Source organism: Eulemur rufifrons, chromosome 8, assembly GCF_041146395.1.
Source record: "Eulemur rufifrons isolate Redbay chromosome 8, OSU_ERuf_1, whole genome shotgun sequence".
Lineage (NCBI taxonomy): Eukaryota > Metazoa > Chordata > Mammalia > Primates > Lemuridae > Eulemur > Eulemur rufifrons.
In genome coordinates, this window is record NC_090990.1 from 46,016,978 (window position 1) to 46,040,665 (window position 23,688).

Genomic DNA, 23,688 nt, shown 5'->3' on the forward strand with positions numbered 1-23,688 from the left:
CTGGGTTGGTTCTGCAGTCCCCATTTTTATGTGCAATCCCAACCTGCAGGCGCCAAGAGCAAGTGGGCCCCATTTTCCTTGGAAGGAGAGGAGAAATTGGGAAGAAAGAGACCAAACTGATGACTTTAATGTACTTGATAAAGTTGGCCTAAATTGTCCATGATATGAAAGAAAACTTTTGTTGAAGGGAAATTAAAAAGCCAGATGTAGCAAAGTAGTGAAAACCCATCTCAGTTAAATGTAAACATATACCTAGTGGAATAAGCTATTTCAACATAGTTGAAATATAGCTTTTTATAATGTGTCTCTAAAATAGTGAAAATGAGCCCAAATTAATTCATAACCAACATTGTGAATTCCTGTGCTCCAACATTTTAAATATACTGAGTTGGTCATGTGTTTGGGGCACTGTTTCTCAGCCCATGGTTTGTAGACAATGCACAATTTCCATGTTATCATGACTTGGAGATAGACGAGTATTTTAATTTTGTCATTAGAGAAGAGACAAGTAGAAGTAGGTTCACATCTAGGTTCACAGAAAGGCAGCCTACAAACTCAGAGGAAACCCATACTCTCTGCTAGGCAGCAACATTGCCTGTCCTTTTACTTAAAGACCCAGACTCTAGGAGTTCAGAATTCAGCATGAATCTGATTTATAGCTATAAAAGTGATATGTCAAAGTGTATAAATTCACATGTAAACAAAGAAAAACTAACAAATAAAGGAGTCTTATTTGGTCATCAGGTAGGGCCCTAAACTTGTGAAATGCTCCCCTAAGTTTCATCTGAATTAATATTTTTGTGATATCTTCTGTATAACCATGAGTTACCATTATAGAGACCCTAAGTCAAGCAGCAGAATTAGATTTTTAAAGCTTTCTCAGTGTGGATATTTTTTAAGGGAAAAAAATCACAAATCAAACTTTTTTATTATAGGAAAAGTTTAGTAAAATTCTTAATGTGTTGCTGCTTTTGACCATTTTTGTTAAAGTGAATGGGCATTTCTCTTGATGGTAATAATAAATATCTGAATACTGCAAACTTTAATTATGTCATATTCTTAGTTATTGGTATGTTTTCATTTTTAAAGTAATATAAAATATCATAGTAAAAAACTGCAGCTTTTCTCATAGTGGCATGGCTGTATCAATGAAGTGCTTTTTAATTTTCAATTTAGGATATGTGTGTTGAACTTTCATGTTACCAACTGTAAAAACTGAAGTTTTCTTTTTGCGGTGGAGGGTACTACAAAGTTGGCATAATTATTTTATCTATAGACCATGGAAGTCTTACTATTGCACCTAACATACACAGTAAGACAACAACTTACAATAGTAAGTAAATTTACTCCACGTTACATTTTTTAAAAGTTAAAGCAAAGGCTTTGAGCAAATTGAAACAACTGGGGTGACCAAGTAACAATGTTAAAACAATGTAGACACTTGTAGAACTATGGGATTATTTACATTCAAATTTAGAAAAGAGAAGAAAATGGAGGATAAATTTCATAAGCACTTCAATACTTTTCCAATTAAAAACAATTTAGCTTGGGGAATGACAGGTGTCTGTATCAATGTTATTACCTACTAAGAAAAATTCTTTCCTGGTTATGCTACCAAAAAAAAAAAAAATCAAACTATTTTAAATAGCACTTGAGATTGCAATGAGTGTTTCAATTATGTATAACATAAAATTCTATTGTGTTCTCAAATTCTGACTTTGAGAAACTAAATTGAACACTAATAACTATTTTGAAACATACTTTGAAGCAAGTAACCATATGTATTATATTTTCAGAATTTACTTGACTATTAATGCTGTCACATCAGGACATAGAATTTACTGTAATCAGGTGTTTCAATAAGAATTTCCAAAGATAGTCCTATTAATATAAGAAACTGGATTTGGAGGGAGAGCAGTGAGGTAGAATGTGACTCATTACTTGATGCAATGTCATGTGTCGTATGTTGTCACTGACCTGAAGAAAAGCTATTATGCTATGGCCTTATGGCAAATAAAGTAACCGAGCCTTGCCTAGAACCTCTTTCTTTTTAAAAGACGAGATCACCCCTTACTTGTCCTGCATGCCTAGAACCCAGTGTAATACCTGGCACACCAGAGACATTTAGTAAATGCTTTTCAAACTTGAATTTATTTGATAGTTCTATTTAAAAAATTTTGATAGCAAGTATAAATTTGGTAGTAGATAGGGCTAGTAGAAATACTTTGGCAGAGGACCAACTGGGATTTTTTTTTCTATCTGCTATCTCATGACAAATTAAAATATGTTTGATTTATTGTCAACTTTATAGCTCTTGCGAGGACTAGAAAACTAATAGGAATAATGTTAAAACCAGAAACACTCACCATTCTTTGGCTTATTATTATTATTTTTTTTTTGAGAAAGCATTTCTTTTTTTTAATATACTAGAAACGTACAAAGTACCTTACAAACTTTAATTTTTCAGCTCTCAAGCTGCCCCTGCTAACAACAAACTGGCTGTTTCCAGCATCCTCGCCAAACTAAAGCACTCTTTATAATTGGTTCTCCTTGCTCTCATTTTGGTTTTCTTTCCTTGCTAAACACAAAGTAAAAACTATGCCAAACTGCCAAAATTTACTGAAGGTAAATGCCATTCTTCCCAGCATTATTTTACTGAAAAAGGCATTACTGATTGAATGAATCTTAACATCTACAGTAAACCAAGGCATTATTCTTGCATATTAAAACCCAGAGTACTTTTCTAAACAAGTCATTTCTGCATTCATGTGATCTAAGATAGAAACCAACTCCTTTTCTTGGCCCATTAAAATTAATACCCTTCAGGGATCACTCATTGTTTTCATAGGTATACAATTCTGCTGATGCAGCACAACTCATAACTTTCATAGTAAAGAAAATAGGAGGTATATTAAAAAGGAAAACAGTATCACTGTGTAATTGTATGAGTTTATAATGCTACATTATTTACATAAAGAATAATATATAAAGTCAGAACTAGACTTTTTGCATCCCAATTAAGGGAAAATTCCACTTAATCAAATATGTATTTTCTAAAGTTTTTCCATAAAATTTATTACATTAACATGTGATATTTAATTTTTAGTGTTACAAAGGGATAGTAATCTCCCATCAAAACTTGTTTTCTAATTGCTGTAATATGATAATCCTAAAATATTAATTGGCAAACCTGAAGATGTTAATACATTACCAGCCATAATGAGTAGTTTAGCTGAGTAGTTTTCACAGTTTGCATAAAATGGTGACTGAACATTTTTCACTGTATATAGAAGTATAGCATAGTATTATCTACCAAGATGAAAATAAATGTGATCTAAATGCCTTTTGTTCCATGTTCAGCTCTGAGACATCTCAACTTTCCCACTTTGAAAACAAAAGAGAAAAAAATGAGATAATGAAGGAAAGAAAGGAAAGGTAGCTTGTTTTTGAAATTCTGCAATCCATTCTTCACACTGCTATCACAGTGATTTTTCTAAATAACTTATTGCCACCTTCTTTAAACCCTTCAATGACTCCTTATTGCTGTCAGGATAAAGTCTATAGTCCTAAAAGTTGATTGCTGAGGCCAGAATGTTCTGACCCACATCTACCCCTCAGCCTCATCTCTATACCTGCTTTCCTACTAGTTTGTGGTCTGTTTTATTTCTTCTTGCAACCATCACTGCAGCCTTACTCCTCCTGATTCTCTTATCCCTTGGATAACTCTTATTTATCCTTGAGAAAAAAACCTGCTCCAGTATTCAAAAAGTGTTTCTGAAAAGAATGAAGAAATGCATGGATGAACCCATGTACCATATTGTTCTATTAATATTATGCAGAATTATAGACCTAGAATTTCAAAAGACCTTGGATATCAATTCGTTCCAAGATATTTTTCAAATGGGGAGTGATTGCTAATGAATGTAAAATTTCTTTTTGGTGTGAACAAAATGTAAAGTTAGACAGTGGTGACAGTCATACAACTTTGCAAATATACTAAAAACCACTGAATTATACAAATTTAATCAGTGAATGGTATGATATGTGTACTACATTTCAGTAAATCTTCTATTTAAAAAAATTTTTTTTTCAGATGAGGAAACCAAGAGTAGTCCTGATAATTCAAGTGACTTTCAAAGGTTGCACAGTTAATGGAAGTACTGGAACTAGAATCCAAAGTTCCTGATGCCCATGAAATCAGCTCCACAAAATGAAATGAGTCATTAGAGAATTTGTTCAATATTTCTCTCCAAAGATAAATGAAGATTGTTTTTCCTTCTCAAAAAATTAAAAATAGAATTGCTATATTATCTAGCAATTCCACTTCTGGGTATACACACAAAAGCATTGACAGCAAGATCTCAAAGAGATATTTTATACACTCATGTTCAGAGCAGCATTGTTCACAATAACCAAAAGGTTTGGAAGCAACCCAAGTGTTTGTTTATCCATCAACAGATGAATAGATAAACAAACTGTGATATATATGTTATATATGTATATAGAATATATACATAATATATATTCAATGAAACATTATTCAGCCTTAAAAAGGAAGAAAATTCTAGCACATGCTAAAATATGCATGAACCTTGAAGACACTGCTAAGTGAAATAAGCCCATCCCAAGAGCAAAAATATTTTATGAGTCAACTTACATTAGGTCCTAGAGTTGCCAAATTCATAGAGACAGAAAGTAGAATGGTGGTTGCCAGGGGCTGGGAGGAGTATGTAGTGGGGGATTGTTTAACAGATACAGAGTATTAGTTTGAGAGGATGAAAAAGTTCTGGAGACAGATGGTGGTGATGGTTGCACAACAATATGAATCAATTAATGTCATTGAACCGTACATTTAAAAATGGTTAAAATGGTAAAAAAAAAAAAAAAAGGGCAGGGCACAGTAGCTCATGCCTATGATCCCAGCAGTTTGGGATGCTGAGGCGGGAGGATCACTTGAGGCCAGGAGTTTAAGACCAGCGTGGGAAACATAGCAAGACAAAAAATTTTTTAAAATTATCTGGGTGCCGTGGCATGCACACATAGTCCTGGCTACTTGCTGAGCCAGGAGGATCTCTTAAGCCCAGGAATTCGAGGTTACAGTGAGTGATAATCGCAGCACCGCTGCACTCCAGCCTGGGTGACAGAGTGAGACTTTGTCTCTGAAGCTAAAAAAAAAAAAAAAAAAAAAGTATATTTTATATTTTACCACAATAAAAAAAAATTGTCATTTTTCCCAGGGGATTACGAGTACAGTGTCAAACGGTGCCTCATTTCCTAACCCTGATCCACATAGGCATTGTTTTATTTTATTTCATTTATTTTTATTTCAAAATATTAAGGGGGTACAAATGTTTTAGGTTACATGGATTACTTTTGTAATGCTTGAGTTCCTGCTATAGGTGTGCCCATCACCCAAAGAGTGTTCATTGTACCCATTAAGTAGGTTTTTGCCTTTCCTCTCCTCCCACTTCCCCCCTTATTGATTTCCACTGAGTTTTACTTCCCTCTGTGCAGCACGTATGCTCATCAGCTAGTTCCAATTTAATAGCGAATACATGTGGTGTTTATTTTTCCATCTTTGAGATACTTCACTTAGGAGAATGGTCTCCAGTTCCAACCAGATTGTTGTTAAAGGTATTAATTCATCTTTTTTATGGCTGAGTAGTACTCCATGGTATACATATACCATATTTTATTAATTCACTCATGAATTGATGGGCACTTGGGTTGATTCCACGTCTTTGCAATTGTGATTTGTGCTGCAATAAACATTCGAGTGCATGTCTTGCTCTGCTGCCCAGACTGGTCTGGCCTCAAGCGATTCTCTTGCCTCAGCCTCCCGAATTGCTGCAATTACATGTGCAAGCCACTGTGCCCAGCCTGTAATGCTTTTTTGGTTGACCCACAGTCCTGGTTCTTAGGCTATTAACTGAACTTTGAGACAAGACACCTACTTATTATTGCTTATTCTGTCAAACAACGACAATAACCCCAATTCTACAATGTCCTTTTTTAGAGCCCCCTTTGCTGACCCCATTTTTGCATCACCTCATGAGAGGGAGAAGTCAGGAGAGGCTGGAGAGCTAAAGAACAGAGACTGGAAAAGAGAGTGAAGCCATAGTGTCCACACCAACTGGGTTGTCCAGTTTCCATTTCCTTCCTCCCTATACTATTTTGGTGGGGGTGTAATGTGATCTTAGGAATATTAGAGTGAGTACGAAAAATCACAGGGTCAGAGGAGTCAGTCTCAACTATTGATAGTTCTGTCCTTTCTTTGTTGCTGATTTTCTGGGCCTATAGATACTGATGTCAACTAGGTGAATTCTGATTTAGCATAGTGGGAGCACTCATGCACTAGCCCAGGGGACTCCAGCTATAGCTGAGCACTTCCTAAAAGAGTCATTTGTGAAGATTCCCATCCTTCCCACTCCCTCTGATCTTATGCTGCTGGACTCTTATCGAGAGATTGAGCACATGATTCAGTACATCACAGTGAAGACTGTCTTTTTCATGTCAACTCAGGGTGTGTGTGTGTGTGTGTGTGTGTGTGTACGTCCACGCATGTGACAGCAGTGGTGAAGTTGGTGGTGGGAGGTTACATGTTAAATTCTGTCAGACCTCAGAACATCTGTGTTCCTTTTGAACAACCCTTCTTGAATTTTATAATCATATGGACATTGTATATTTCACATGTTTTCACCTTTTCCTCTTTAAATTGATTACCAAGAAACTCAAGGTAAAAATTTTAAGTCAACCCTAGCAAAGTATATAGAATCTCATATCATGTATTTTGGATCTTGCCCTCAATTTTACCTTATTTTTTATCTTAATAGAGTATATGTATTTTTATGTGTGTCTTCTCCAAAACCTTCAAAATACAGACAGGATAAATATGACTAACTAAATATCCATATTCTTTCTTCTGGATAGGCCTCTATTAACAGCTGTTGGTGGTATAGGCCTTCAGAAAATAAGAACTTAAATTTTTTGAATGGTTTCACATTCATGATCTCATTGCATCCTCACCAAACCTCATGAAGTAAACAGGACTGATGGTATTTACATTTTACAGTGGAAGAAGAGTGGTGTCAGAGAAATTGAACTGCCCCAGGTCACCAAGAGTAGAGAATAGGAAACCAGAACAACTCACAGCTCTAAAAACCAAGTCGCTATTTTTTAAGTTACAGTTCTAGACTGCTTCCCTCACCCCCATTGCTAATTTATTTTTCCGGAAAATTATCCTTTACCTGTCTACACATGTTTGGGTAAATCTTTAGGTACTAACCTGGATTTTATAGCCATCCTTTCAGTTTAGACAATTAATCATTTTATTTCTCCCATCTCCCACTCTCACTAACAGTATTTCTTCACTTTCTTTGGCCTCTTTTCTACTTTGATACCAGAGACAGTTATCCACTCCTTTCCCATTCCTGCAGAATACCCTTGGCATGATGTAATGAAACTGGCACTGGGCTGGGGATTAATTCTTTACCAGCTGCATGGCCATGAGCCTGCTACTTAACTCTGCTAGTTTCAGTTTTATCATCTGTAAAATGTGGTGGTTGGAGACTTCTGAGTTCTCTTTCAGCTCTCTCCTTCTGTGAATTATAAACTCATACTTTGCTACCTTCACTTGAGTGGTCTGGTCACCATAGCAGCTCAGTTGCACGACTTCATTTTTGGTCTTCTGCAGCTTATTGTGGTGTGTCCAAGACAAGACGATGGTTACCTTTCATCATGATTGGCACCAGCTAATGATCAAAATTATGCTTTAAAAAGTTTGAGGTCCAAACTCTTTCCTAAGCCAGACACCATAGTCAGAGCTTTGGGAAGAAATTCAAAATGAATTATATATTGTATTGCACATGCATTAAGGGAATGACCTTGAGTAACTAACTCCCTACAGTTTCTTGAGTCTTAGTTTCTTTATTTGTGTGATGGGAATAACAATGCCTGAACGATCTATGCAGCAGAAGGGTTAAAGGTAATAAGTTGTGAAAGGCCTGTGTAAGGCAAATTCAATGTCCTGCTACTTACACTTACAATTCCGCCCTTGTGATAATGCCCTGCCTTGCATTAGTTATAATCCTGACCTTGTTTTCTATCAGAGTGCAAGGCTTGAAAAGGTAACTATTTGTTCATGTATTCATTCACATATTAATTCACCAAACATTTATTGAAGAGCTACTGTGGCACTTTGCTTCTGTGCATGCAAGGATGGATAAAATAACTGCACATTCAAGGAGCTCATCGCTTAGTAAACAAACACACAAATAAGGAACTGATATACAATGTGAAAAGAGCTATCTTAAATGAGTGTAAGTTGTTAGAAACCACAGGGAAAAGATTGACCAATTCTGTCTAGGGGAGTTGGTAAGTAGTATTAAGCTGGTTGTTGGGAAGAAAAATGAATGGAACAGAGAAAAAACTTCAAAGATTTCTGGGCAGAAAGAATCATACAAATAGGGAAAAAGAGGGATGAACATGTATGGTATATTCAGGAAGTAAAAAAAAGAGAACACCAAGATATTTATTGTGGATGGGATGAGGGGACAGCAGAGAGAGAAATTGAGTAGGAAGGAGTCTGGAAAAGGAGGCTAAAAATAAAGTCAAATGTATTATGTACCAAGTTGGGGAAAGGCTATAAGATTTTGGAGAGAAAATAATCCAAATGTACCATAAGATTGTTTTATAGGATTGGTTATTATAGTAAAGGCTAAGCTGCTATATCAGAGATCCCACACAGTAGTTTAAATATGATCTAAGCTAGAGAAGCAGCTCTGCTCCATAAGGTCATTTGGGAACCCAGGTTTCTTCCATCTTGTTCTCTTATCTCTGAGGGTATTGTCCTGGTCTTTGTAGTTGAAGTTGGGTCTGAAACATGGCCTCACTGCAGCCTTTGGAAAGCACCACAAGTTCAGGACAAATTTCTTTCAAGCAAGTGTCATGGCAGTTGCACTCAACAATTCTGCTCATATGCCAATGAGAAGAATTTAATCATGTGCCATATCTAGCTACAAGGAAGGCTGGGAATTATTGATTCCAAAGTGTTCATCTATGTATCCAAGGATATGTACAGAGAACAGATTTGGGTAGGGAGGACATTAGTTTGCCACAACTTGCTTATTTGGGAGCCTCATCAATTCCTAGATTAATTTTGCTTCTAGTGTTTATCATTTATATTGCAATGTTAGTCCTTTGAATGCCCATGTGTCTAAAAAGTGCTTCGGATCATCTAGGATTTACACAGGCAAAGCAAGAAAATGTGAAATATGAAACGTGAAATATATCTCAACATTCAACTAAATTCACAGATCTAAATTTAAGTTGATTATTAGAAAAATATTGCAGTTTTGATTTATATTTCTAATTCAGTAAGATTCTGATGTTCTAGTTTTCATATCAATGTCTCGCAAGAGGATTAAGTTTTTATTTGGGTCAACAAATCAGAATTCCTGGAAGAGCCTACTATTTTCAAGGCATAAAGCCAACCTACATGGAAACATGGGGCTCTGAATGGGGTTAGCAACTCAAAGTCACCCTACTCTATGTGCTCCAGGTTTTCAGTGGTGGAGCTGAGGTTACTGGAATGCAGATTCATAGGTATGGGAATAATCGATACAGTATAAACTCTCAATTCATATAAGCTATTGTTACTGGTATTATTTTAATATTATTTAAAATTTGTAGGTTTAAGGATATAGAAGTGACAATTTGTGAAGTAGAGCCTCTTTCACTAATAGGTCTTATTATCTATCTTCTGGGTATTTGGTCTTTGGGGAGAGTCTGGAAAGTTTTCACTCCTAAATTGTCCCTGTTAATCAAAATCCCTGGAAACTAGTATCAGTGGTGGGTCTCCCTTGCTTCCTCACCTCTCTCTTATCCTCTATTCTTCCCTCCTCCTTTTCTTTTTCTCATTCATTACAGCCAGTGCTACATCTCAGGACTTCATATTTCCTCACCTCTTTCTAACCAATCTCTTTGCCTCCATTACTAGAATAATCTGTCTAATTTGCAAATCTTACTTTGCATATCTTTTGGTTAAATACCTTTGATGTCTTCCTGATCCCTCAAGCAAAAGTTCAAACGACTCATAAGACTCTCCACTATCCTGCCTCAGCCTGCCTTTCTAACTTCATGTCTAGTTACTGTAATATACTCATGTGCCACATAACAACATTTCAGTCACAGACAGACCACGTATATGACAGTTGTCCCATAAGATTGTAATCCTGTATTTTTATTGTAGCTCTTCTACGTTTAGATACACAAATACTTACCATTGTGTTACAATTGCCCACAGTATTTAGTATAGTAACATATTGTACAGGTTTGTGGTCTAGGAACAATAGGCTATATAACACACAGCCTAGGTGTGTAGTAGTCTATACCCTCTAGGTTTGTGCAAGTACACTCTACGATGTTCACACAATGACGAAATTGCATAAAAATGCATTTCTCAGAATGTATTCCTGTTATTAAATGACATATGACTGTACAAGCTAATCCCAGCTGGGCAACTAGCTACAATCAAATACATCCCAATTCTTTCACCCACTGCATACATTGTTATCACTGTGTTTTCCTGGAGAGAAATAACCTTGCCACTCTCTTGTTCACCTGACAAATGCATACTTCTGGCCTAATACAAATGTCATTTTTTCTTTTGTAGCCTTCAAGACTCTCTCTGTCTGCACACCCAGGCAAAATGAATCATTCTTTCACTACTGCCCTTTATGTATACCTAAATTGGACATAATACTTATCACATTAGGTTACTGTTTAGTTTGTGTCTTGTCTCTTCCTTTGGACTAAAAGCTTCTTGGAGACAGGAACAATGTCTCATTCTTCTCTGTATCTCTAGCTCTCAGCACATTCAATGTGCCTAGAACATGGTACATATAAAACAGTAGTAGTACTATTAATACAGCTACTCTGTATTGAGTACATATTAGCACATTCAATGTGCCTAGAACATGGTATATATTAAATAGTAATAATACTATTACTACAGCTACTATATATTGAGTACACATAATGTACTAGGTAATTTATATATGTTTTCTGAATATCTCTCATTTTCCAGATGAGAAATCTAAAGCTTACAGAGGTTAAATAATTTGCCTGGAGTCATATGGTAGAACTAATATTAAAACCTAAGTTGAACTCCAAAGCCAATGCTATGTTGTTGTTGACTAGTTGGAGATATAAAAGGTCACTTTGGAAATGGTGCCAATCTACCACATGAAACTGAGTTAATGAACTATAGACAATGCACACAAAACTCACCACCTAATGACAAGACCATGGCATCTACATAGCAATGTAATGCAAACTGATACCTCTTGTGCATTTCAAAGGTTCTTAGCTCTTTGCAAAACAGCCTTCAGTTCTTACAATAGGTTGATGTCCTATTTTACAGGTTTATGCAACCATCTCAAGGTCACACAGCCTAGTACCAGCTGAACTAGGCCTGAACAAGGCCTAGAATTTTTTTTTTTTTGGTTACTTAAAAAAAATTATTATTATTATTTTTTTCACTTAAGCCACTATATCCCATCAAGTGTATTTCTAGGTGAAGTAGTATGCCAAGTGAAGATGGATGCTCAGTGGAGAAGGCTGGGATTAAATGCCACAGGATTTCTAGAGCAAGAGCATATCTGAATCTACGAGGGGCAGCCCAGAACGGCAAAGCTTGTCTAATGCCAAGGACAGCCACAGTACAGTACCTCCCAGTAATGCTGCGTCAGTCGACTAGTTGTAGGGTGCAAGACTAAAGCCAAAAATGTGATTCAAAATAAAATGTGAGGTTTCTCTAACCTCTAATTTAACCGTGCCAGGTCCTGTTATTAATTAATTAGGAACCTACACCAAGGACAGTTAAGAAAATCAGACAACTGCCAGGTTGCTTCCTATTCCTCTTGACTTCTTATTGGACAATTTTTTTCAAGCAAGGTAAGCGCAAATTTTCCTCTAACTCAGTTATTCAGCAAAATGTCCTAAGCTACCTGACGCAAAGCAAAGACATTTTTAAAAACAACAACAAAAAGAGCAATAGCCTGGTTGTGAAGCTTTCCATTTAAAGAGATACACTCTCCCTTTAGAGTTCTTTCCCTGCTCTGCACCAATGGCTATTTTGTTGTTTAAAACACACAGAGAAAACGTTGACATTGAAATATCCAGATTACATGGTCTTAAAGAAAGAGTCTAGCTTAATGAAATAAGATGAGTCAGTGAGATGAAGGACTTAATGTTCCAATAATTATCTTTTAACCCTCCCCCCCCTTTAAATGTCAAAACTCTTATTAGAGTTCATCTCTTGATGGACAGGAAGGGGAGGGGTTGGGTTAAACTTTGTGGGAACCTAGATTTTGCAAGGATATTGACAAATTAGATGCTTGGCAATTAAATCAGAATTTCACTGTATCTTCTGTTTTAAAGGAACAGCTTTATTCTTGAGGGAGCCCACCTAACAATTATATGTTCAGTCATCTGCAGAGAATAGAGCAACTGTCTTTTTCTTTCCGAACCTAGGGTAGAAGCTTTATTTCACTGCAAGTTCTCTGTGACATTTTGCACTCTCTTGATTTAATGCACCAAAGAGGATCTTTAACTTTCGGTCTACATCAGTGCAAATAAAGGTTAAATCTCTCACTAACCATCATGAACTAGCCTAATAACTCACGAGAGGCTCTGGAAAAAGAAACCAAGAAAGCAGGTATGCAGACTTGATAAAAACGTGCAAAACCCGCACAACCGCAGGCAAAGGCACTATATCCTCACATCTGCCCTGTACCGGCTGCGAGGTCCGCAAGCACGGGAACTTGTAATGCGCCAAAAATACGATCCCGCGAGCTGGGCCTAGTAACACAGGGGCTTTTCTTCAGAGCGGTGTCCCGACCGGAGCTTGCGCCGAATGTAGGGGCTCCTATTGGCCACGCGCCGTGGGGGAGGAGACGACTGGCGGGGAGAGAGACTGGAGGAGGGGAGAAGGGGGCAAGGCCTTTTCCCTGTCCCCTCCCGGCCCCCTCCGCAGGCTGCTGCGGCTGCCTAGTGCGTGGTTACTATGCAAATTGCAGCGATTGAGGAAATAAACAAGGGGGTAGGGTAAGGAGAGCGGGACTGAGGGAGACGAGCGAGGGGCTGCCGAATCGATTGCAACTTCTGCAAAGTCTCGTACAATCCAAAGCACGCAAGGCAAAACGAGAGAGAATCTGAGAACCAGCCAGCCCAGGTTGGATCGAGAGAGAGAGAGAGAGAGAGCGCGAGAGAGCGCGCGAGCGCGCGCGCGCGAGCGCGAGAGTGAGAGAGGGAGAGAGCGAGCGAGCGAGAGAATGAGAATTGCAATTGCAAAAGCCTTCTGATTTGGAGTAAAAAAAAAAAAATCTCCAAGAAGCCTGCAATTGGCCAACAGCTTTTTAAAAAATCTCTTCCGGGTTTTCAACGGTTCCAAGTTTATTTAGATAATTTTAAAATGCAAAAAAAAGGGGACAACAAATGAAGCAATTCGTCCGAGCATTTTAAAGTTTCTCACGTACTCTTTTTACATTGCAATGGTACGTGGTACATCTTAAACTTTCTATTTTGCCTTTATGTGATATGCGTTGTATAAACAACAATGGTAGAATGATTTTATTTAATGGCTAAGACTTTAACATTTCTCTAGCTCGCATTTGCACTTAAGTGATTTCTGGGTAAATGTCTATTGTGATGGTTTTGTTTTAAAGATGTAGCTTTGTGGATGGTGTTTTTGCTATGTGCATCAGAGACCGGGTTTCCTTTTTTTTTTTTTTCTCGGGATTTGAAAAAATTGCTGAGCTTGACAGATTTTTTTTTTCCTCCTAGCGCTTGCTCGATTCCAGAAAGGGGTGGGGGGAAATCCTGTACGTGCTCTGTTCTGTAAAAGACGTCTGCCCTCAGCACTCAACCTAACCCGAAAAGAAATGTCTGGACCAGGAGAATAATTGACGATTTGATCCTCTAATCAATGGGACAACATAGGAGATTGACAAAAGCTCTATCCAATCATGAGAACGCTTGGGTGTACAATGGTTCTCAGTAGCCAGAGGGGGCGGGGCAGAGGAGATCTGAAGTTCTCTGCGGCTCTGAAGGGGATGGTGTGGTTCAAGCTGTCAAAGCTACGAGCTCTTCCGGATTTAGCAAGCACAATAGGAAAGAGTTTTTGAGTTTAAGAAAAAAAAAAAAAAAGGCTGATCGGAGGATTTTTGCATTAATCGTATGCCCTCTTCCTTGCCCTTTGGAAAAAGTCAGAAAAATTCTGCAAGAGAAATAACTTTGCATGAGTTATTAACTTTGCATTAGTTACTATTTTTAAACTCAGGGAAGTTGGTAACTGTTGTGGAAGGTGAGGTTCAACTTCTTTAAGAAACGTGTAGCTTACATCTTGCCTGAATTGTGGGTCTACAGTGAGGATTGGGAAGTAATATATTGCGTACTCAGCATTACAAAACTTCTCACTTTGATTATCTTAGAAGCTCTGGCATTGCAAGTACTTTGAAAGCATGGGTGAGCCTGTCTTCTTGAACTCTAAACAACAGTTTTAAGGAAGAGAGAATGTTTCACAGGTGGACTGACAGCTGTTTTATACATTGAAAAGGAAGAGGGGGAGTGGTTTTTCTTGGTCTTTCTTGAGTTCTGCTGTTTAAGTATATGGTCAGTAGCCAATAGGATATTAAGACCGGCCAAGTTCACAGTTCTTCTTGTTACCACAACAACCCCTGTGGAGAGTGCAAGTGTGGAAGATTGCTGACTTGCTAACTGTTAGCTGGAGTCTGGCCTCTTGGACAAGTCCTTGATACTAATCCAGTGGAAACCAACTGCAGTAGCTTGTCTTGGAGACAGTAACTGGCAGCCTCTGACTAAAATATATCCATCTCCTCCTCTCTTAGCAGTGTAGACACCTAATTCTGCTGGGAAGTGAATGGAAAATAATATGGGCTCTTTCCTTTCTTTGGATTAAATTCCCATTGAGCTATTTCCCAAGGCTTTAGGCCTTCCAGTCAAATCTGGTTTGGAAATTTGATGTAAGAATTCACTTGGATGCTCACTTCAGCAACATGATTCAATTTAGGATTATATGCACATAAGAAAAATCTGCACACAAGTGACCGCCAGGTCAAAAACTAGAGAAAAAAAATGTTGAAAAATGCTAGTTAATAAAGTTAGTCTTGGTAAGAACTACAGAGTTATGGTGTTGTCACTTAGGAATCCCAGTCCTATCTTCACTGCTCTGGGCATTAAAATCTAAATCATATTAATAAGATCTCCCTATTAAGTAACCTCCAAAATGAGAGCTATTTGAGATGTACATATAAGTGAAACCTTATTGACGTAATTTATATATCTAAGAGGATTTCACTAAAGCTGGCAAGGTAATGTTTCTGCAAATAAAACACAGTAAATGCAAGGCTGGGCTCTGTGCCAGGAAGAATATGGATAGCAAGAGCATGACAGGAGCCTCCTTTGCGCAGAGACAATCCCATTTCAAGGCAGCCTCCTACCACTTGCAAAATAAATGACTGGAGCAGTTATTTCCAATAAGAGGTTTATCCTTCCTAACAATGGGTCATTTATATAATTGCAGTAAACTAGTTTTTGTACTTCACCTGTGTTTCCTACACTACTCTCTTTACTATCCTTTCTTCTTCCTCCCTCCATCCCTGTTCTCTCTCAAGTGTCTTAGTATCTTTGTCAACTCTAGACAGGATTTACTTTTGCAACTTGGGAAGAGGGGAGAGAGTTGGAAATGTTTTTTACCCCCAGTCTGCCCTTTGAGAAACATCTGTTTCTTTGTGCGTGTGTTTAAATTTATGCCTGTTGGAGAGAAAGTTACCAGAAGCCTTTCTGTAACTGTAACTCTTCTACTGTATTTTTCTCAGTCTTGTTTCCAAAGGCTGTAGTTGGAACTGTGCTTTGTAGTGTTTCCCCCGCCTCCTTTCCCCCACCCCTGCGGGGGAGGGAGCGAGAGCTGGCGGAGATAGGAGAGAAAGCAGGAGCGGATGTGAAGGGCTTTGGTGCTGAACTTGGATCCAGCCCTTGCCTAGAGGGCGCAAACAATCGTCCCATATCCAAAAGTCTTACGAAGGGCGCCAAAAGTTACTTAAGATAATATTGCTAACCGCAGAAAGCTGGAAATCGCAGGCACATCCACTGCTGCAACAAAAGAAGTTTTTAAAGTAGAAATATCAGCATTAAATTACTTTCCCCCCCTTTTTTTTAAAAAAGGGCGACGTGCCAGTCCTTAAAAAAAAAAACAAAAAAACTTTTTTTTTTTCCTTGAGACTCAATCAAAAGTAAGAATCTTTGCTGTTTTGAAAAGAGGCAGATGTGAAGTGTATCTTTTAATACACCAAAAGAAAGATTTTAATCTGCTCTGGAAGAGAGCTTCCCAAGAGTACACACTCCGAACAATAACTTCTCACTGTGCCTCAGTTACATGTTGGGACCGTCAGCCAGAAACTTCTATCGAGGAAACTTGGAGCGCGTTGAAGTTATAGATCCCAGCAAAGGTTCTCGTGGCCAGGGATGTTGTCTCTGTAACTCGGGTTAGCTTTTAGAACATTTCTCCCCTGCTGCAATCCAAGAGGAACCAAGGAAAAGCAGTTGTTTAGTTTGGAAAAATAGACTCTCTCATTAAAGGTTGAAATTATTATTTCCCCTCACCTCTTAATAAATAATCTAAGCGATTTCAAAGTATGTCCAAGAGGGCGGGGGCGGGGAGGGGAGGGGAAGAGAAAAAGGTTTCTTGAGCATTCAGGAATTATTTTAGCAATAAAGTACCTAGAGTACAAGCACAAAATAACTTTAAATAGATGGAGAATTATTTCAGAGGTTTTATTTCGTTCTTTCTCCAGTAGAATATTTCCTGCCCCTTGCTTTAAAAAAAAAAAAAAGTCTGAATGAGAGTGGCCTTAATACATCACTCAGATGTGAGTGGGCATTCCTTCAGGAATTTCCTCTCTTCAGAGACTCTCTAGCTATGTCACCTCCATCAAGGAGCAGATTTCCTTGTCTTTGTGCCAGTATCTTTCAACGTGATACCCTCCTCTTTCCTTTTGGAATTTTGAGAAGGGTGTCAAATGCAGCAGGTTGCAAACTACCATGAGGGAGAGGAGGAGGAAAATACGGGATAGGGTTTGGAGGAGGCAGGTATACTCCCCCCCCCCCCCAGGAGAGAAGAGAGCCTAGGGAGAAAATATGAGGTTAAAAAAAACTGGAAAAGCAGGCTTATTGGCAACTTGCCAAACCCTAAAAACCACCCCCCTTTTCTGCCAAAACAATACTTTAGCAAACCTAAAATAATTGCAGGAAGTTCTTTTCCATTTTAAGAACTATTACCTGGGGGAGGGAAAAAGGGGATTCTTAAAAGGCACCCTTCCAGAGGTGTCTCAGAAACAGGGACGGTAATGATAGCCTATGTCCAGTTTTGGGCACGCGTTTGTGGATCAGAATATCTCCCTTCCCTAAGGGGACATCCCTTTCACTTTTTTTCCCTCCTAAAAAGAAAAAGATGTCACAGCTAAACCACTGTTGTTTCTGAACGTGATAGAACTTTTTGTGTGGTGTGTGTGTTCAAACCCACTAGTTTCACAGTCCTGGAAGGGAGAACGCTCATTAATCTCCGCCTTCCTTTCTCCAGACACTCCCCCCCCCACCCCAATCCGGGTGAATCTTCTGTGTGAAATTATTCCCCACCACCCCCGCTTCTGAATACCATAGGACTGAAGCTGCACAAAGTTTGCAGGATTGTGTGCATAATTACCTCTGCCGACGAATCTATTCCCACAGAAAGCTTCGCTGGAGAGATTACAATGCTTTGAGCCTTACCGCATTTCAGAGGGGGGAAAAAAAGTTACCTAGGAGGTCTGATTTTTCAAAGAAATTTGCATACATGCAAATGTGCCGCCCGACCTCCTCCTCGGTTCTCTACGTGCCCACACAGTGGCCCGGGGGTGCAGGGCAACCTGGCAAAGTTGCCCAAGTCCTCCGCCGAGGTCCGCGAAGGTCTGCGGCGGGGGTGGGGGGATGGGGATGAGGAAAAGTAGTTTTGTTTGCTTAAGCACATCCTGTGGCAGCCTATAGCTGCCCCGGAGTACAGACTGTAACTGCTCCTCACTGCGTTACCCAGTAATGCGCTGATCGGGGAAGGGGGGCGGGGGGGCCGGGGAGCGAGCGGGAGAGCGAGCGAGCGAGCGGGCGAGGGAGACAGCGAGGGAGCGAGCGAGCGAGGCGGCGACCGCGAGCGGCCGCGGAGGCTCGGGACCCGGCTGGCCGCGCGGCGCCGCAGCCGCCCCCTCCCCCACGCCCCCCCCCCCCCCCCGCGGCGGCGGCGGCGCGAGCGGGCGGCGGCTGTGCGGTGCGGTGCAGAGCGGAGGCGGAGGCGGGCGCGCGGGCAGCTCGCGGGCACCCGGCCGGGCCGGCGCGGGAGCGGGAAAGGGTGCGCTATGCCTTTAACGCCCGCGTACAGTAGACATGTATAGTGGAGTGTAGGGAAACTCTAGGCGGGGTTAAAGTTCAGCTCATGGAGCGGCAATAGCGCTGGCTGGCTGCAGTTGAGCCGAGTTGGAAATGTGAACGCAAGAAGCAGGCTTGATTTTTTTTTTCTCCCCTTTCTCTCTCTCTCTCTCTCTCTCTCTCTTCCTCTCTCCCTCTTTCTCCTCTCTCACCCACACTCACGCACACCTCCAAACCGCACACCCAGACGCACACGCACACCCCACCGCCCGGCAGTTATGTATTCTCCGCTCTGTCTCACCCAGGTAAGCAGCTGTTTGGATGCAGAGGGGTGGGGGGCCGGGGTGGCGGGGGCAGGTCTGGGGCTGGGCAGGGGGCACCAGGACCGTCGCGCCGGCTGGGCCCGGGGCATGTGTCTCGGTGTGTGCCCGTGTCTGCGCGTGTTTCTGTGTGTGTGCGCGCGTGTGCCCGTAAAGGGGGGGAGAAATACAGCTTTAAGAAAGTAACTTTGTTTCCATGCGGGTGCATTCCTCTTGCACGGCCATTTGTGTGGGCACATGGCTAATGGCGCCCTCTTATTAATGCGTTAATTAATATCGGGGCGACGGACTGCGGAACAGCGGTGTTTTCGGACGCCTCGCACGTGTTTCGGCGGGGTTGCAGCCCATGACACGCTGAAATCTGGACTCAGCGTTTCTGCTGCCGAGAGCAGGGTTCCTGTAGTTCCGCGGCGCCCGGGGAGGGGGCCGCCGACGGAGCCCACCGCGCACCCCGCACGCTCGGGCCAGCTGCAGCCCCGTGTGCGGGGAGCTCTCGGGTGCCTGCGCCCACGGCCCGCTCCCCGGAGCCAGCGCCGCCGCAGCCCCTCGCCGCCTCCCCAAACTCTTACTTTTGTTTATTGTTTGTCAAGCCTTCGGGGTCCGGCCGCGGGAAGGACGCGGGCCACCGTCCCAGCCCCAGCCCGGACAGCGCCCCTTGGACGCAGGCAGGCGGCGGCTAGCCCTCGGCGGAGCGGGGCTGCGTAGACGCGCGTCCCCCTGCGCCGGCCGGGTGGAGCCTGCGTCCTCGCCGCTCGCTGGTGGCCCGCTCGCTTTCCCCGAGTGAAAGTTTCAGGGCCGGGACGAGCCCCCGCCGCGCAGGGCGGCGAGCGGCGGAGGCCGCGGGCCGCGGGCCGGGGAGCGCCGGGCGGAGTTGGGCTCCCGGCCGCGAGCCCGAGCGGCGGCCCAGGCCGGACGCGGCTCCCCCCGCCGCCGCCGCCTCCCGCTGCCGCCGCCGCCACCGCGCGACTCCGGCCGCTACGCGTGCAGGACAGGGGCAACTTTTCCCCTCAGACACAACTCGGAGCGTGGGGCTCTCGCGCCCCACTGCCCCTCCTTTCTGTGCCTCCCCGGTCCATCCCTCCCTTGTCTGCACCACCCCCAGGCAAAATATTGCTACTTCGCCACCCAAATCTGGACCCTTTTGAATATATTACTTATTTTCTTTGACTAAAAGGAATCAAGTCCAAGTGATTTTGCGCTAAGGATTTTTTTTTTTTTTTTTTTTACAAAAAGTGTGAGACTTCACTCTGCTTTGGTACATTGCGATCTGACCATTAATCACTTACATGAAGATATATGTTTCAAATAAAGTGTTTATTCACCACTCCCTTAAAAAAAGCCTACCACTTCTTGCCTTCATTTAGCAGAAGATAACGGTTTAACCGGAATACTTTCTAGAAGGCTAAAAAGTACCAGTAGTTTTCTCTCTCCTGTCTAGAGTCTGGATTTATTTCCCACATGACATCCCTTCTTATTGCAATATCTAACAGTAATAATACCGGCTATTTGATCTCAGAAGACTCTTAAATGCATCTTTTATGTTGAAATGGTCTGTTTGGGATTTAGGCCTAACATTAATAATGGATAGCAGTTGCTTTTAGTTATTGTAAAAGTTTTTTTTTTTCTCTAACAAACTTCCCAAGTTCCTATTTTAGTAACTTGTGGAAGTATGGAATGAAACTTTTCCAACCACTTCTGGCAAGATTCACAATTGCATATGGATAAGATGCAAAGTGTAAGATAATTTGAATGAATTACGGAATACAGTGAAAATGCTGAGATTCAGAGGCTGAAGTTCTAGCTGGCAGAAGTTTGCAACACATAGAACTTGTAGATCATACCAGTGTGCTGCAACAGAGGGAAAGGACCCTAACAGATACATTGGTGTCTTCTCAAGTGAGCTCTGAAAAGATAAATTTATATTTTAGGATTATACAATAAATGAGGATACCTGCGTATCCATGTAGGCCCAGGGCATAGTCAGGTATTTAACAAAGTTGGCTTCTCTTGATTTAAAAGCTATTATCACATTAAGAAAGTTAATTTTTTTTCTTTTTTTTCCCTCCTGCATAGTTGGCAGTGTTGATTGATGCATTCACTAGGCCTTCTTCTGGAAACACCACTAAGAGAAATGCTTATTTAGTGTAACAGTTTGTGAAGAAAATGTACAATAAATAGTGAATGAGGGCTCATATATTTTATGAGTTCTTCTTTTAAAAATTGATTTACAATTTATTTAACTTGCTGAAATATTTATAATGCTTTAGAGCCAGTTTTAAAAAGAAAAACAGGTAGTTTATTGCTCATTAAAAAAAAGATCTAGGAATAACAGCGATAAAAGTGCTCTAAATGAAAGAATAAACTACATTCAACTTGTATGCAATTTTTTAAAACTTTACGAAGAAAATGCTAGACATCTTATTTTAATCCAGGATAGGCATATCAACCAAATCATGTACTGGCTGTATGATGATATCCCAGCAGAAATTTATAGGTGAACCTTTAAAAGAAGTAATTTCTACAAATATCAGCATTCAGTGGTTTTTAAACTTGGCTTACTTTCAAACAGGTCAATGTTTTAAGATGCTGATTCAAAGTAATACCACTTTGGAAATAGGTTTTCAGGTTTGTTTTTATTGGTGGCCTATAACTTTCTCACTGAGCACATATGTGAAATATTCTTTGTTTTCTCTTGAATATTTTGAAATATTACATAGCTTATGGCGACATGTTCAGCAACATGATTTATAAGGCTTGCTATCTTTTTTTCTTTTTAACTCATCAGTTATGCTATTCCTGGACATTTCCTATAAGCTAATCATATTCTTTAGTTCTGATATTCTGGAATATTTTTAATCATGAATTGAGAAAGACATATTAGAAAAAATTAACTAACACTTTAATTGTACATGTGAGTAAAGTTATACAAAATATTGTGTACTTTTATTGGCACATTCTTGAAACCTTTGGGGAGTAATATGTTGTAAATACTTTTGATGCAAAATTGGGGACTTAGATTATTCTTACTGACTAGTTGACATAGTTGGCTTTGTTTAAGGATTTTTATGATGAGATCTGTGGGCATTTGGTTGGCAGGTAAACAAAATCATTTTGAACATGAATGAATGCAGTTCGAAGTTTTTTAAGAAGCATATTGGCAGTATCTTTGAACACTTAAAATGCCATATTAGAATGTTTATTTTATATGTGTATTATCATTAATCAAGCTTTTAAATAAGATAATATTTAAACATAGATGTGAATTATTTGGAGCTAAGTTATCCTTTATATTATAAAATGGAGCTGATACTTTAAAATGAAATCTTCCTTTTGGTGAAAGCTCACTTTGTAGTTTAAGGTAGACTCCAAGAGTTCTTTGCATAATACCACAAAGCCTTGGTCCCCAGCATGTGCTGTATATATAAGAAAATCAGTCCATATGAAGTTCTGTTTGAAACCTAAAATTTATGTATTTTAGAGCATTTCAAGGATGAGCTCAGAATTTAGTAATGTTTAAATGCTCTGTGGTTTGGCATATACCTTCGCAGATTAACTGTGACTTGCCTCCCGTTTCTCTCTTCTAAAGTATGGGAATAAGAAATATTATCAAACATCAGAAATTAAAAAAAATTCTAATGGTTTATGGTAAGGAATAATATAATTCTTGTATTTTTCTCTATTCTCCCTCCACTTAAAGAAAGCACACATGTTATGAAAGCTGACTACTTCTCTTTTGGATTATTTTATTGAAAAAGGGCAGTTTTCAAAGCTAAACTTGAAACACAGAGCCTGAAATTCGTGCAGAGAGGAAAAAAAGGTCAATTATGGAAATGATTTATTATGTATTATATTATGATATATTTACTTTTAAAAACTCAGTCATGTAGTATTTAAATGATTGATTATAATTTGTAAAATTTTAATGGACTTGACTACTAAAATATTTTACCAATTTTACCTGCTCAGTTTACATTTGAACGTTAAAAAATTTAATAATTGCTTTAATAGTAATAACATTTTGGACATTACAGTTATTTGTGCCTTGAAACGATATATTTAAGATGGATATAGCACATCAAAACAGAATGCATATTATATTTGTCTATCCTACAGCCTTTAACAAAAAGTCATCAAATATCTCTTTGGTTTTCTCATCTTTATTTACTTGAAAGTAAATAATCTATCTTTTGGAGGGGGAGTTGTGTCGCAGAAGTTATGTAACTCGTGTGGATTAGTTAATCAAAAGTTGGATGTACTCTGAAAGCCTTGTAGGGGTTACTGTTTAATTTATTTTTTATTTTTATATTTCCTAAGAAAATGTCGCACATAAGAATCAAATATTTTGAGTAAAATAAGCAGAAAAATTTAAATATTTTGAATTCAGTTTTATTTTCACGTTACCTGAATTTTAATAGGCGATCATGAGGGCTTTCCTGATATCTCATAAACATTGAGTATACCGGGTTCTCTGTTTGCCTGTGCAAAAAAACCCTGAAATATTATTTTTAAAAAGTTAAATAATCTGTTTTTAGGGATGATTATTACTGAAGGCATTTCACAATCATATCAGTAAATTAAATGTATTCAGTTGCAACAGTGTTGTCACAATGACACATTCTATTTACTATCTGGCCTGTATGCTTTTCTTTATTTTTTTCCTTTTTTTCCCTTTTTGTTTCATTCCCATAGTATCGACAATTATGTTTTGGACATAGGTTTTTTTTTTTTAGTCTAATATCAAATTCATCCCTTCTTTTGTATATAGATCTGCCAAATATGTCTAAATTTCTGACTAAAAAAATTACATGTATCTATAACATTTAAAGGAAGAATAAAGATATTATCAAAATGAATAAGAAACAGATCAGAGTCTACATGCAATATTTTTAGAGGG

The 23,688-nt window shown here is 39.6% G+C and overlaps 1 protein-coding gene across 3 annotated transcripts in view; it reads left to right on the forward strand.

Annotated features, from left to right (window-relative positions):
* NFIA (nuclear factor I A) overlaps positions 1-23,688 on the forward strand; it is a 544,742-nt gene that overhangs the window by 176,921 nt on the left and 344,133 nt on the right. Inside the window, exon 1 of one of the 3 annotated variants that reach the window (XM_069480077.1) lies at positions 13,506-13,556. The exons of 1 other annotated variant lie outside the window; for it this stretch is intronic. In XM_069480077.1, the coding sequence (XP_069336178.1) occupies positions 13,554-13,556 (3 nt within the window). In that variant the 5' untranslated portion in view covers positions 13,506-13,553. Of the gene's footprint in view, positions 1-13,505; positions 13,557-18,415; positions 18,780-23,688 lie in introns of those variants that run through there. One more of the 3 variants, XM_069480078.1, reaches the window with a different exon arrangement.